General features: G+C 33.9%; 1 protein-coding gene across 1 annotated transcript in view; it reads left to right on the plus strand.

Annotated features, from left to right (window-relative positions):
* Positions 1-15,113, plus strand: part of LOC106102000 (cadherin-related tumor suppressor) — an 88,220-nt gene that overhangs the window by 60,154 nt on the left and 12,953 nt on the right. Inside the window, exons 2-3 of the mRNA XM_013281391.1 lie at positions 11,533-11,841; positions 12,412-12,645. Of these exons, the coding sequence (XP_013136845.1) occupies positions 11,533-11,841; positions 12,412-12,645 (543 nt within the window). The remainder of the gene's footprint in view (positions 1-11,532; positions 11,842-12,411; positions 12,646-15,113) is intronic.

The raw sequence follows: 15,113 nt of genomic DNA on the forward strand, positions 1-15,113 counted from the left end.
TCTAATTGAGCGAGCATCCGTGGTTTGGATTATTCCCAACCGTCACCTCGCTCTGTCCCCACGTGGAGACAGATGAGAATAAAAAGTTTAATCCGTCCAACTTATTGCGACGAGGGGACGGGTGGAACTTTTATTTCGTAATGGTTGCATCTGTCACCTTTTTGGTGATGGTGGGATGCATGAAACTTTTTATTCTTACGTGGGGACAAAGCGAGGTGACGGTTGTGAATAATCCCGCGGTTTAGTGTTAGCTTAATTGCCCGGAGCTATGCCTCTTGGTTCTTGGTGTCAATGCGCCACTTTTGTGACGTGAACATCGCTTCATTAGCGCTATCACTTCGTACTTTACTCCATTATCACTGGACGCTTTTAGTTCTTAGATTTCACCCTTGATTTGTGGATACTTCAACCTGACAGAACTATCAGCTAGCTAAAAATAGTTACGCCGTATCTGGTCGACTTAATTGAATCCTTCAACTGTTTTATTTAATTCACTTCACCAATGGCTTGCTATTGGCGATTTATATTTCAATTTAAAGCAACATTTGGTAGTGAAAATCTTTCATTTGTACTGAAACTCCTTTAGTGTTTGTTCCTAAATGCATATACCATATGGAAATAAACATTAATACACTCGATTTTGAGAAAAAAAAAGGAAATAAAATGAATTATGAATAGTGCCGTATAATGGTTAGACATGGTCATTTAAAAAAAATTAACAAGCATATACAGAACAAAAAAAATTAATGCTAAGATAGTTGATGTTAGTTCGTTAGTTAATAAAACTTTTATTTAATTTGCAATTGTTTGTTATATAGTAATTAATAGTTAAGTGTTTTTCTAATATCCTGTTAGTTTATTAAGCGATTGTTAAGTTGCTTAGCGCTAATTAATCCAGGTGTAGGCCGTGTTTAAAGTGGAGCGCACGGCTCACTCTTAATTACTTCCATGTTTCAGACGTAGTATTCAGCATCTATAAACAGGTTACAGAGTATGCATGAGAACTATTCGCTAATGGAAAACATTCAATATTAACTTCAGCAATTATAACAGCTATTATATCAATTTATTATTTTTATTGTAAAATTTTAGTTCGGTTTTCATAAATAAAAGCTGTTGAAATGCAAACTTGATTTGCTTTACTAAAAGGAAGCAATGTTATCTATACTTCTATACTATAATATAATAAAGCGTAAACACACACATCTTTGTTGCCTAAGATGTCAGCAATTACAGCGTATTTTTTAATAAATCTACTTTTTAATAAAAAAAACCCTACACTTACGTCACGCTTTAGGCTACATTTTCACGCCATTAAACTTGGGGTAAATATTTTGGATAATAACCCTACTGTGGGAAAGAGACCATAAGTTGTTGCCAACATCAAGGAAGCAAGATTGCCAACGTTTGTTATGTCATGTCATTTTGACATCTGTTATTGATAATTTGACAAACGTAAACAAGATCTTTTTTTTTATAATTTCATGCGGATGAAGACGCACGGGAACAGCTAGTTATAATTAAAATTCCGTTATGTTTTAAATGTCGGTGATCTGATATTTGTCTAGTATTATTTAGTGTTAAGTCAATATCTATCTACATATTGACTTAAAAATGTGTATTTTCAAAAACTACATTTAAATTTTATTTGTATTCAGTACCTACTGAAGGCATCCATGGGTACAATCGGTTACAAACGTAGCGAAGAAATATAAAAAAGAAACAGTGAGGAATAAAATAATTATCAACACTGTCTTATCATGAGAATACCGATATGCCCTTAAACCATTTTATTGTTATTACCTGTGTTAATAATTATGCATCCACGGGTTAAGTAAACGACACCTTCTTATGTCTTTATTTACAAAGAAAAAAGGCAACATTGAAGTCAAATATCATTAAATACCACAAATAATGTGAAACCGTTTCGAGCTGCGGTATTTTTAGCAGCTAACACGTTATACCTGAGTATTCCTCGGTATGTAACACGCAGAAATCAACATAAAAATGTATCTCGAACTTAAGGCGAAGTCGATATATTTATGATATTACTAACAAAGTGAAGTTTTGATTTTAACTGTCAGGCGATTTAATTATATTAATTGGCAAATATTACTTATCTAGACTATCTACGGTGTCTTTTATTGTATACATATGTACTAAAAAGGAAGAAGGTAAAATAGTCAAAACATTTTCTTTTGTTCAGTGGAATCTGAATTATTAAACGAAATGTCTTTTTGTTTGTAACCTCTTCCTCTGAAAATTGTATCTGGTTCTCATACTGATCGTTAAAATCTGCAATTCAAGAGAACATACCGTAGAAAAATGAAGCCAATTAAAATTGATTTGGAACCCGCATGAAAAATGTATGCATATTTTCATTATGACGTGTCAGAATAAACTGGCCCTTAAGCGATGATTGAATGATCCTTAATGAACTGGCTTAAGCCCTTAGGTAATGTAATACGATGCATTAAGCCCTGTGCAGACTCCGCGCACCAAACGACACCGTAACCTTTCAATTATAGCAGCACTCTGGATAATTGGATCACTTGTTTCTGCAGCTGTATGGCAATTCGCAATCGGACATTTTTAAAAAGTCCAACTTTAATGAAGCTTTAAAAATGTATCGAGGAATATAAGTAGATGTGCGTGTTAATTATTTTTAAAGTATTTTAATACATCCGAGTACAATTATTTTAATTTATTCGCTTGTGCATGGTTGTTTAGAGCGGGCAATCTTTAACTAAACTATAGTACAGCTGTTGTTAATAAAAGTACGCGTGAAATTGCGGTCTTTCTTCAACTAAGTTTTTCAATTACTCTTAGGTTAGGTAATAAACTCCGAATATGACATACTATAAATTTATCATTCAGTGTGTACGGTGTTTTTACACATCATTAAAACCGTTCAACGGAATAAATACTGGATTATAAATCTTAAGACGCGGTTGAATAATAATGCGTGGGTTGATGGACATGTTTAACGTACACCATTGAAAATTATACAATCGTATCGAATATATTGAAGATAGAAATTTAAATAGAAAAGTTTAATACCAATTTCAAAAATATAATCTCAGTTTTCCGATATTCGTCAATTAGTCTTTGCAATTTCTATTTTAGAAGCAACTCAATTATTTAGTAGATCTCAACTAAATCCAATAGCATTGTTCACCAAATAGGTTCGATGATTCAGTGTTAAACAAAAGAGTAGTGTTAACTCGTGTTTACGTAACAAACAAGGGCCGTTCGTTAGCCTGAATTTCGTTGAACGGAAATCGAACCCCGCGCCGCATTCGCTCGGCTTGTCTACACAACGATCTCGCTCCCATTGTGTTCTTTAGACCAAAATTGATAACGCTCTACTTCGCTAAGAGAATTTTAATGAAACCGGAAAGTGGCCAAATTTGTTTATCGATTGCCGCATTAAACGAACACGGCTTGAAGAATCCGCCGCTATATTTATTATGTTAATTTATCCAGTTAACCACAGACTACATAAAGAGGCACAGATAATATGTAAAATATTTGAACATCTATTAATTTAATTAATGGCATTGCAATGAAGTTGGCATAGGAGTACCGGTACTCATTAGTTTTCGTTTAATTGTTGCTACATTTTCTAAATTGTATTTTTAATTGCTCTAATGTGTCAAAATACCATTATCAGAAAGATGTGTTCTCATTTATCAGGAACTTTAAATGCCAAGACAAATATCCTAGAATGCCGAAATAAAAGGTTAGGAAATGAATTCTTTTGTTTTTTTATTACACTAATCTGTTCTCCAGATATTAAATATTCATCACTCATTGATGATTTTAAGTGGTCAATTAAATATGTAATTGAGTATGTATTAATATAATCTGTCAAGATGCTTATGATAGCAAACACGCAATCCTACGAGTAGCGGAAACTGGTAGTCAGTTTTAATTAATCAATATTACAATCGAAATGTCGAATTCTTAAATCAATTAGATTTACCAATTTAATTAGTAATATTAAATATCAATTTCGTTCACGGAAATATTAAACACTTGCAAATCAATGCAAAAGTAAACAAAAACGGATAGCCAGTTGAAGAATTCAAATAATAATAAATGAAAGCTTTGATTTTGAGACAAACGAATTTTGTTATGATTAAATCCCAATGTGACGAATATACATATTAGTCATTGCCACTCGATACTGCCCAGGTACTACAGTACCTTGGCAGTGTAATGCTTGCTCGTTTACCATCTTTGAGGAAAAAGGGAATAGAGAGGAGCAAATCGGCGCTGCCCTCGGCCTAGGTAAAGCGAACACGGGTATAGGTAACAATAGTCGCGCTCGCCAAGGAAAAAGTCGTGACCGAATGTCGGCCGGGTCGGCGGGACGCTGCGGGCGTAAATAATGCCGACGTCCGATCTTAATTATCGCTTCATCGTTAGAGATGACCGACGGGCATCGGGCATCGGGCGCTCCGAAATCGGCGAGCCGGTTGCGACATTGCCCCTCCTCGCCATCGGGCCTTTAGCCGCCATTATCACAACGGTTCAATCTCCCACCGATAAATCGCTAGAACCACCTGCGCGTACCGACGTTTTGGCACTGCGCTCTATAATTCTTTTGTGCCCCGATCTATTGTCTTCGCTGTGATGACTGGATGTTTTTAACTTTAATGGCTAGATAAACCTAGTAAATAGTGATATCTTAATGCAATAAAAGATGTTGCGATCAATATTTTGTTCCGTTGCTTTGAATCACGAAATGTTTTGCGTTTTTTTTATGAGTTAACAAAACTTTAATTTTTTGTGTTAATGCCTTTGATACGTGTATATTAACAAAGTTTCTCAAATAACATGATATTTTGATTATGGGAACTGGAACACAATGGATGTTCGGACTCGACACTTTGAAATTTTAACATGCAATATTTAAACGAGAGCGATGCGGTCTCATTTAGTTTTAGTTCGTTAATCGTAAAGCGCTTTGTGTTTGCCGCTACAAATGTGCTGATCCCGATGGCGCTGCGCTGGCGGAGCGACGTTGAAAAATTCTCGACTCGTGATTTCGGTTCGTGTACTTCATTTATTATTTGCGGGACAGTTAATATTGTTTACAAGGATTTTGTTCGGAACTTACCTAAATTTGTATGTTAAGAAATTAAACACTGAGACGTCGCAATTTATTATACTGCAGATTTATGTCGAGGGCCTCCCAAAATCATGGCATCTGTTTATAAAATTCAAGCAGAATTTTTATCAGATGGTAAAAAGATTCCTATCCATGACAGTACATTATTAGGGAGAATTTTAAATTCCCAAAACTGTCTTGGAAACGTAGTACCTTAAATCTATTTTTACCCAACTTTTTAGGATCAAACTCCGTATTAAGATGGAATTCCTTTGCTACTTTCTCATTCATGATTACACTTTGATGTGGTCTGGGTATGTCATGTCGAGCAATGAGTGTCGTGTTACACGGCTTGTTTAAGACGGCAAGGGGAAGAGGACCAAAAAAATGATGGATCGCTCATGTGAAAGGGGATATGTTTTAGAAGACTATAGTAATGTTGAGATTTAGAGATGAAAAGATCTGTGGAACGGATTTTTGATCTCCAACTAATTAAAAATCATCGCTAATAAGTAATAAACCTAACATTTTTTCTGAAAGAATAAACCAAACAAGTTTGTAAATGCTTAAAGAGATTTGATGAAATATTTTATTAGTAAAATTCTTTGAAACTATGTGAGGTATTCGTAATTACTTCGATGTACACTATCGATCAGTTAATACGAAGATAGTACCCCGAGGGTACGAATTTAGGAGAAATCAGGAATGTTGGTGTGTTGCCCTACGGCGGAGTCCTCGCATGCTCACTGATAATAAACATCATTATGGACATCATATGGCACGGAGGGATGGTTTTAAATTTATTAATGTTATAGTGAAAAACGTCAAGTAAGATAAGCGTTGAGACATGAAACCGCAAATGAAGTCGAAGTTAATTTAGTTATTCTAATATTTCGTGAACAAAAGTTTATAACATTGTTATTCTATTTACAATTTTAACACTACTTAAAGTTAAGAAATTGTTTGTTTGTAATAGCAATTACGACTATTGTTGTTATTTTATCAAATATTTTGTAAGTTGCTTCCTTTTTTGTTCTTTTTATTTGATATTTTTTATTAATAACATAATAATTCTGAGTAGAGTATACTGTTGTTAGGAACTTTGTTATTCATATTCAATGCATGTTTACCTCATTGTTATGGTTTCGGTAAACACAGGGTCAAAGATATCAGGCGGATGGGCCCGGGGCGATGCAAATTGCGTCCCCAGTTATCGGTGCACTTTATCCGGGATACTTTTGCGCTCATTTTATATACGTTTGCTGGTCGGGCGTGGGCGACCACTCCGCATGCTAATGTACTACGCTCCGTGTAGACACGCGCATAGGCATTTTGCAACCAAATTACAGTACTTCCAATGGACTCCTTTGTAACTAATCACGTGAATTATACGTAATGAAATGAACTCCTCTTTCCAAAAATGCTTTTCTTCATGTAAGTACTCTTTGTTGCCATTTTATAAATTTTCGGTTAGTGACATTTTGTTCTTTTTGAACTTAATTCCAGTAAAATTTTTATACTAGAATTTTATGTTCCTGAATACCAAATAATAAATACTTCATGAGACATTAATCTTTGCCTAATAACTTTAAATCCAAAGATGTAAAGTATCGTAAGTTATCGATTAAAAAGTAGACACTCTAGGGTTGGCACACAATATAAATCAACTTAAGGTGTACATTGTATTTTTGACACCCTAACATAATTGTGAAGAGCCTCGCGGGAATAGCGGCGCAGCGGAGCGTCGGTCACGAACCGCTCTAAACATAGAGGCAGCCCTAAACGATGCCACCATATCCGTCGGCAGGCAACAACCACCCATGCTTCTTACGCCGCACAAAACAACAGCCTCGCCTACTTCTCGGTACCTTCATTATTACCATCGACCTCAAACTATATAACTATTATGTTCATACGGTGAAACTGTTTAACATTTTTAAATGACACATTCCATTCTCAGCTAGTATTTTTTTTTCTTGTTCTAACCCAAAGCCCTAATATTTTGATCATAGACAAACTCCAACATTGTGATAAAACTGGCAAATTACAAAATATTTCTATTAAAATAATTTTCTTCTGATTTCGCTTTATCTTAAAATTTTCAAAACATATTTAGAAATCAAAAAGCGAACAGCCACGGATGGAATTTTACATTTTCATTTATATCAATCTTAAATTATTCTTTAAAATATTAAATTAAAAATGTAATCAAGATTTTGTTGTTTAAAATTAGATTTCTTTTAGCGATATCGAATCTTTAAAGCCGTGCTGTATTTTTTAACAAATAATACGTGACTTTTCTTTTTGTCGCCGCAATTTCTGAGATTGGCAGCCTGTTCCTTATTACGCCGATAATAACATGATGTTAATACATTTTTGAGGTAATTTTCTAATATTGAAAAATGATTGATCACTTTATGGACTAAATAAAAGGTTACTTCATTGTATTTCGAGGTGCAAGGTGAAATTACATAAAAATGAAAGGGAGGCAATAAAAGGAGTGACGTCAAAAATTTTCGAAGTAAATGACCGGCATGATTGATGTCCGTAAATCTACATCGCACTGTGGCCAAAAAGACAAATCTGACAACATTTTTGAGGGTCCAAGACTCGCATTAGCCAACATTCTGCAAGTAAACATATAAGCCGATCTTAATTCAAGGGAAAAAAATCCTAGAGAATCTTATAGTCTCCTTGTGTGAATTTTAGTTGTAAAAGAAAGGCGTCTTTAGCTGACGTTTCATTTTTTGTTCTTAAAATAAAATTATCAATAATATAGTTTAAAGAGTTAGTTACTTCTTATTTTCAAGTATTATATTTAGTTCTTGTCATTTTTTCTTTAGTAAGCACTTTTAATCAACCTTGTATTATCAACATAACACTCAAAGTTTCTTCTTAAAATCGTTTTTGTTTGTTGTGGAATTCATTTTAAAATTTGAAAGAAACATTATCAGTGTTGAAAGAAACGTATAGGCTCCATTTATCGCTATCTACAAATAGATATGCATTAAAGCAATCTGCGTAAGTTATAGCTGACATAAATCATACAAGTTTGTTTGAGTGACACACTCCATTGGTACAATGATTCGACTTATCTTTAAGATTTCATATGCGTGGAAATGTGTGACGTAATTGTTTCCTTTTTTAATTTTACTTTTTATGTGGAACAAGCTTCCCATGCGACTTCATCCGCATAAAATTATGAAAATTTTATTTAATTGTTTACATGTCAAATGTCAAAATGACATGACATACCTTGACAATCTTGCTTCCTTGATGTTGGCAGTAACTTATGGTCTCTTTCTCAAATTAGGATTTTATCCAAAATATTTACCCCCTAAGTTTAATGACGTGAAAATATATAGCCTAAAGCGTGACGTAAGTGTAGGGCTTTTTATTTAAAAAAGAATTATTCAAAAATATCGTGTAATTGCTGACATCTTAGGCAACAAAGAAGTGTGTGTTTACGCTTTATTATAATAATAATAAATAATATATAGATGTAGATAAATAAGTATAGATTAGACATTATATTTTTCTGCTGAATGTACCTATTGTAAGTTGCGTTTCAGTATTCGGCTGAAAGAGCGCTAAATAGTTTTAACATTTTGAATAAATAATTCCAATTACTTTAATTTTATCTCACCATATACATTTTAATCTCTCTTACTATAGATAAAAATGTTATAAACAAAATGAATGTTACTTGCATTATGTTTTTATTTTAATGGCTTAAATAAGTCTGTTTCCATTTTAATTAACGACGAACGTATTACTATTCTCATATGGTATCTGTATTTGCACTCTGATATGTTCGTTTTTAGTTACCTTTTTATTATAAGTATAGTTCATCGTTCGTAGTACATTTAAAAACAGACGAATTAAGATAAAAATTTTAGTTTCATTTACTATCTTTTCAAATACATTTCAACAGATTTTTTATTTGAAAGCTTAAAGTTACATAAACATGTGTGTTGAGTAAATAAATGATACTTCGATCGGAACAACAATCCTTTGAGAGGTCGGTATTAATCTAGTAGGAGGCAATAATCAATTATCGAAACTTGATGAATTGTCTATACTACTAAATCGACGCTCTGTCATTTCTCTTCCCTTAATCGATTACTTCAAATATGATCTCTAGGGGGTCCGTTGCGGCAAGACGAACTATGTGAAAGGATTTTATCAATAAATCTTTGCTTTTTTGAACATTTATAACTTGCCCGGTTATGGGTAAGGTCAGGAATAATAAATATAAACACAAAAGATCATATACCAACAGTATCAGAATTAATTTAAAATTAATGATGAAGAGTGACACTTAAACGAGAGCGTCGGTGACTCAGGAGCTCAAGCACTTAATTTATAATCTATATGTCCTGGGTCTAATCAGCATACTTCATACTAATATTATAAATGCGAAAGTTTAGATGGATGGATGTTTGTTAGAGTGTGTAGCCTAAACGGCTGAACGGATTTCGATGAAATTTGTCATAGAAGTAGAGAGTCATGGAAGAACACATAGGCTAGTTTTGATTTTTTTTTAATTCAACAGACGGAGTCGCGTGCGAAAGCTAGTAGAGTGATAATATATGATAGGATATTGTGGCACTAATCAAGATTTTGAAATATAAAATCGTGCGCACGGTATACACTCGCTATCTTGCGTCATAAGTCATAAGCCGGCTAGTTCAAATTAGAACACGGCAATGTTTGACTTTTGTAGTTTTGTATCTTTTCAAACTATTACAGCTAATAATACCTTTTAAAATAAAACGTGTATTTTAATTGTACAAGACTGGGTACTGTATTATTTTCCTAACTAAGCATCAGTTTTCAGTATCGAAATATATACAAAAAAAGTTTTTTAACTATTAATGTCTTATCCGTGATACGGTCAGCTAAGATGTATACCATTGTTATTTTAAATAATAAAAAAGATACAATCGACGTTAATTGGCGCTACTTTTACCTGAACCTGAGACGGCACCCTGTGCACAAAGAAAAGATTGAGTCATCATAACAAATGCCCATCGTACCCGGAGAAGTCTACAATCGCTTATCTGTAACTTGGACATCGATGTGTCCCGAATTCCTCATCCAGTGTGCGGATGACGAAACGTTTGCTGGTTTTACTCTTTTACTTGCGCCTTTGTTGAGTCGTCGAGTGTTCGGCTTTTTGTAAACGTCCACCGGCCGCGCTTGTACCTCAACCTTCATAAATCTTATCTAACAGATCTCATCAAGCGAGAATTATACTGTATACCGTCTGAGGTCAACTAGTGTTGTTCGAGATATCGGATTATTATATTTGGAGGATTACAAATAGGATTTTGTTAAGTAAACATGATACATTTACAATAGCTGGTCCGAGAGGAAGTATTCCGTACTGACTTAGTACTATGTTAATCCCATTTGCAGTTTCGTATCAGTCATTTCAAATGTCCCCTATAAATATAAAGATTTTATCTACCTTCACTACTAAAACAAGATATTCAAAACTACTATCAGAATAATTTACGATTTTTCATATATTATTTAGCTGTTAAGTTGACTCTCAGAAGCCACAGATGATAGGAATAAACGGATGTAATATATCACAAGATGTAATTTAATTTGATTGCTAAATAACCGATTGATTTAACATCTGTTGTCCTATTAGGCCAAGGAGAATTAAGTCCACACGACATAAGTTGACGACTTTCTCCTACTTTCAGATATTGAAACGGATATTACAGAACTTGTTTTAACTATATTAATTTCGAGCATATCTAAATGGATATTGTTTTTATTTGAAATGGTATCTTTCTACATTATTAAATGCGTATTGAAAGTTTAAAATTAAATGTATTCGATCATGCTTTAAAATGAAATCGCTTTAAATACGTCAAACGTGGTACCATCATTACAAACGAAACGCCTAAAGGCTCGTTTTGTGATTGGCTCGGTCGGACCAGTCACACATTTGTCGGGGAGCGCTCGCAAACTGCATTTTTAGAATTATTAATTTTGGCCGTGTGTTAAAGCGGTCCATTCTGTGACCACGTCATAAATTAAACATTTAAACGTTTTTCGACGGCCGTTTGTTGTGGTCGATGCTACTAACTAAAGTTTTAATTACGGAATTACTTATCTTGCACAAAAATTCAATACACTCCAAATTTTATTGCAAAACAGACAAAAAGGTGCTTTTAGTTTTGGTCAAAAATGTCAAATTTTGTACGTAATTATTATAAAATGTGATAATTAAAACACCTTAACTTTAAAAGCGACTTTAATTAGAAAAAAAAACTTGTCATAAATATGTAGGTAGAAATAAAACAATGTCAGACTACATAACTTTGGTAAAAATTACTCATGTAATTGTAAGAAATTCTAACAAACCGATGATAATAATTACATTTAATTGTTCACAGGTCGAGGTTACGATTTTGGACAAGAACGATAGTCCACCTGAGTTCAAGAATATACCAGCAGCATACCCTGCGTCTGAAGACCTTGCACCTGGACAGAAGATTGCTAGAATACTCGCCGAAGACCCCGATACCATTGGTACAATCACGTACAGTATACAATCAGACGAACCCACGCCTTTTGCTTTAGACTCAAATACAGGCGAACTAACCCTTAAGGAGCCTCTGGATCGAGAGACGATATCAGAATACCAAGTGCTAGTGAGGGCGGATGATGGTATGCAATACACGGACTTAACAATCGTTATTCAGGTAAGAATATACTTATTTTTATAGCTCCATCTACATGCTAAAGTATTTATTTAACCGTGATAACGAATAGTACAATTAATTCGAAATGCGTTTGCTTTATCTCGGTCCGTGAGTGGACTTTAAAATATTTTACAATATGCATACGGTCGTTAATACGCCGCCACTGGCGGAATTGCAGCGACTTATTTCGCCGCTACCTCTATGTTTATCATTACTAGAATACGTTTTTAATTAGACGCTATTATTTTTTGTTATTACTCAAACTGCCATTTAAAGCTTTCAAATGTTAAACAAGCATCTAGTTCATGTTTATTACCTTTAAATAATATTTAAGTGATAAGTTTTTCAAGTGTGTATCGTATCGCTGTATTAGTCGAAACGTTTATATTATGTTGTCTAGCAATTAACACTTTAATGTTTATCCTTACTGTTGAAGAACAGTTCAGCCAATTAAGTATGAGGTCATAGATAACTCCTCTTCATTAAATTACACCATCTAAAAATGACCAAGAATCGATACTTGTTATTATCAAAAATATACAGATTTTAATAATAGGATTAATATTTCAGGTAACCGATACAAACGACAATCCTCCGACGTTCAAAGAAAGTGCTTACTCATTCGACATACCGGAGAATGCGGCGCGCGGCTCCGTGGTGGGCACAGTCGCTGCCAGTGATCTGGACTCGGGACCGAACGCACAGCTGACATACACTGTGGTCTCCGATTGGGCCAACGATGTGTTTTCATTGAATCCACAGACTGGAGTCTTCACGTTGACAGCAAGACTTGACTATGAAGAGGTAAGTTTCCATTGTTCAAACATATTAATGACTTGGCTTGGTAATAAAACGTTGAGCGTACTGCTGGCGCCTGCATTACAGGAACTTCAAACTGGCAGACAGTATAAGGTGGAGACAACTGCTGTTTTGTCGCCAATTGCTTCAAGCTGTAAGCACTTTAAGCTAGCTGAAGACTTTAGCTTAGTTAATTCAATAATTTGCTTTACTGTTTTATCAGAATAATTATCTAAAATAACATTTAACTTAATTTTAGAACTGGTTAGCTTAGCTTAGTCTGCTATAGATTATAATGTCAAGATTTCGATAACAGTCTAAAGAAAACTGACATCTGAACTAGAAACTAGTTTTAATAACTGTTAAAGCCTCCTGAGAGTTTATTTACTCTGCAAGTTTATTTTACTTTGATTTGACATTTAAAATGCAACATCATACTCATACTAATCTTATAAATGCGAAAGTTTAGATGGATGGATGGATGGATGTTTGTTAGAGTTTGTAGCCTAAACGGTTGAACAGATTTCGATGAAATTTGGTATAGATGTAAAGGACAGTCTGGAAGAACACATAGGCTACTTACTTTTGTTTTTTTTTTTTTAATTCCACGCGGACGGAGTCGCGGGCAAAAGCTAGTTGTTTAATAATTGATGTATTTTTGCTGTTGCTCTAGTTTTTAAATTAAAGTACCTTTATACAACATTGATACAAAATTATTATTAAATATTAATAATTCAACGATCATAGTTATTATTTCTTCTTCGTGTAACAATAGTTTTTATAGTTCGGTTCTGGCTACACAGAAATTACAATAAAAAAGATATTTCATTGAAACAACTCATATATATTTATTATCTAGACCTTGGCATATTGGATAGGGACGTTGAACGCTATATGTGGCTCGGCGAATTTACAAATAAAATATTTATGGGAACCACACACACATCGTTTCCAATGTTAACATAACTTAATCCTTGCTTAACTTAGACTATTATATGATAAGTCAATACAATGTATTTTACTGTCTTATAGTTAGCTTTAGCTCGAACTTTGTAAAACTTGCTACCTTCATCCCTTAAGAGGTCTTAAAAGGTAGACTAAGTCCTAATTACTTATAGCAATATGACTTCTTATTACTTAATTGTTGTCTTAGACCTTAAGTTGTAATTGTTGTAATTATTGCACAAAATAATTCCTATTATATGGTTATTAAGTTACAAACACTATTTACACGGTTATCGGTTATCGTTTCTTTGATAAAACAGTGTTATTTTCTATTAAAGAAGCAGAGAATGAAAGATTCCTGTATAAAGTTCCCGTTTTCAATAAACGATTCGACGTAAATTCAATATCATCACCCATTTAAATGTCCAGCGTAGTAACAGAGTATGTATAATGAATAGAACGAGGCGGTAGGTTTTACTTTCAGACAGCTTTCGTCCACTTCTTGTTTCCACCGTGTGCTGTGTACATTGCGGTTGATACAATTATCTTAACATAGATCTAAAGGGATCATTGACCGCCGAGCCGTTCAAGCGACGCGTAATACCATTCCGAATTCTTTATTATGCTATTAATTTCTTCAAATTAAAAAAAATATCTATGATCTGTAAACACTTCTTTAACTGTATATTCTATTTTTAGTCATTTCATCTACAAAATTATGTCAGTTTAAACGATATTAAATCTCTTTCTTAAACATAACTTGACTAGGAATTTATATCACTTGGCATCAATTGAATGAACACAAGTCAACTTTCTTGTACTCTCATTTACGCACCATGGAAACTATATGGTGGTGAAATAAAAGGACAAACATAGGATCAACCACTAATCACGAGTATATAGAAATAGTGGCGTATTTTTGTATTAGCACATAAACTCTTTGATTCGAATTATTAAAAAAAAATATCGATACACTTTTTTCTTGAATTATAAATTAGGCAGATAAAAGTAAGGCTTAATTCGAGACCTGATAATTATTATTTGATATTAAAAATTCCAAGTGGTGTATGCTCATATTTTGAGTATACCATAGAGCCACGCACTATACTTAAGATCTTTAAGATTATGTTAATTCAAGTGAAAGAGCCAAAGACAAGCACAATTACCGTACTTTTTAAAAAAATATAATTCGAGTCACTTACCGGAATGCCTTTTGGGCGTAAAAAATAAGATAAGGATAAGTTGAATTTATTACGAGCCGTGTAAAATATTGCATGTTGTAGGTAAGATGCGCAATTCTGAAACGAGGGTCGATGTTGCCCTTGAGCGGGTTTTTAATGCAAGCGGGATGAACTCACGCCGATACGTGAATGCCTGTATTCATATATCGAAGGTCGCCTCATTCTGCGGGGAAGAGAAATTGTCTGAACAAGAGTGGGAAATAAAACGAGTTCTGATTTGCGGCGTCTATCATATTCATTAGAGATAATCGAAGCCTTTTTACGATCTTTTATTCGAGTGGCCGTGGC

The sequence above is a fragment of the Papilio polytes genome, unplaced genomic scaffold (assembly GCF_000836215.1).
Source record: "Papilio polytes unplaced genomic scaffold, Ppol_1.0 DF823934.1, whole genome shotgun sequence".
NCBI classification, from domain to species: Eukaryota; Metazoa; Arthropoda; class Insecta; order Lepidoptera; family Papilionidae; genus Papilio; species Papilio polytes.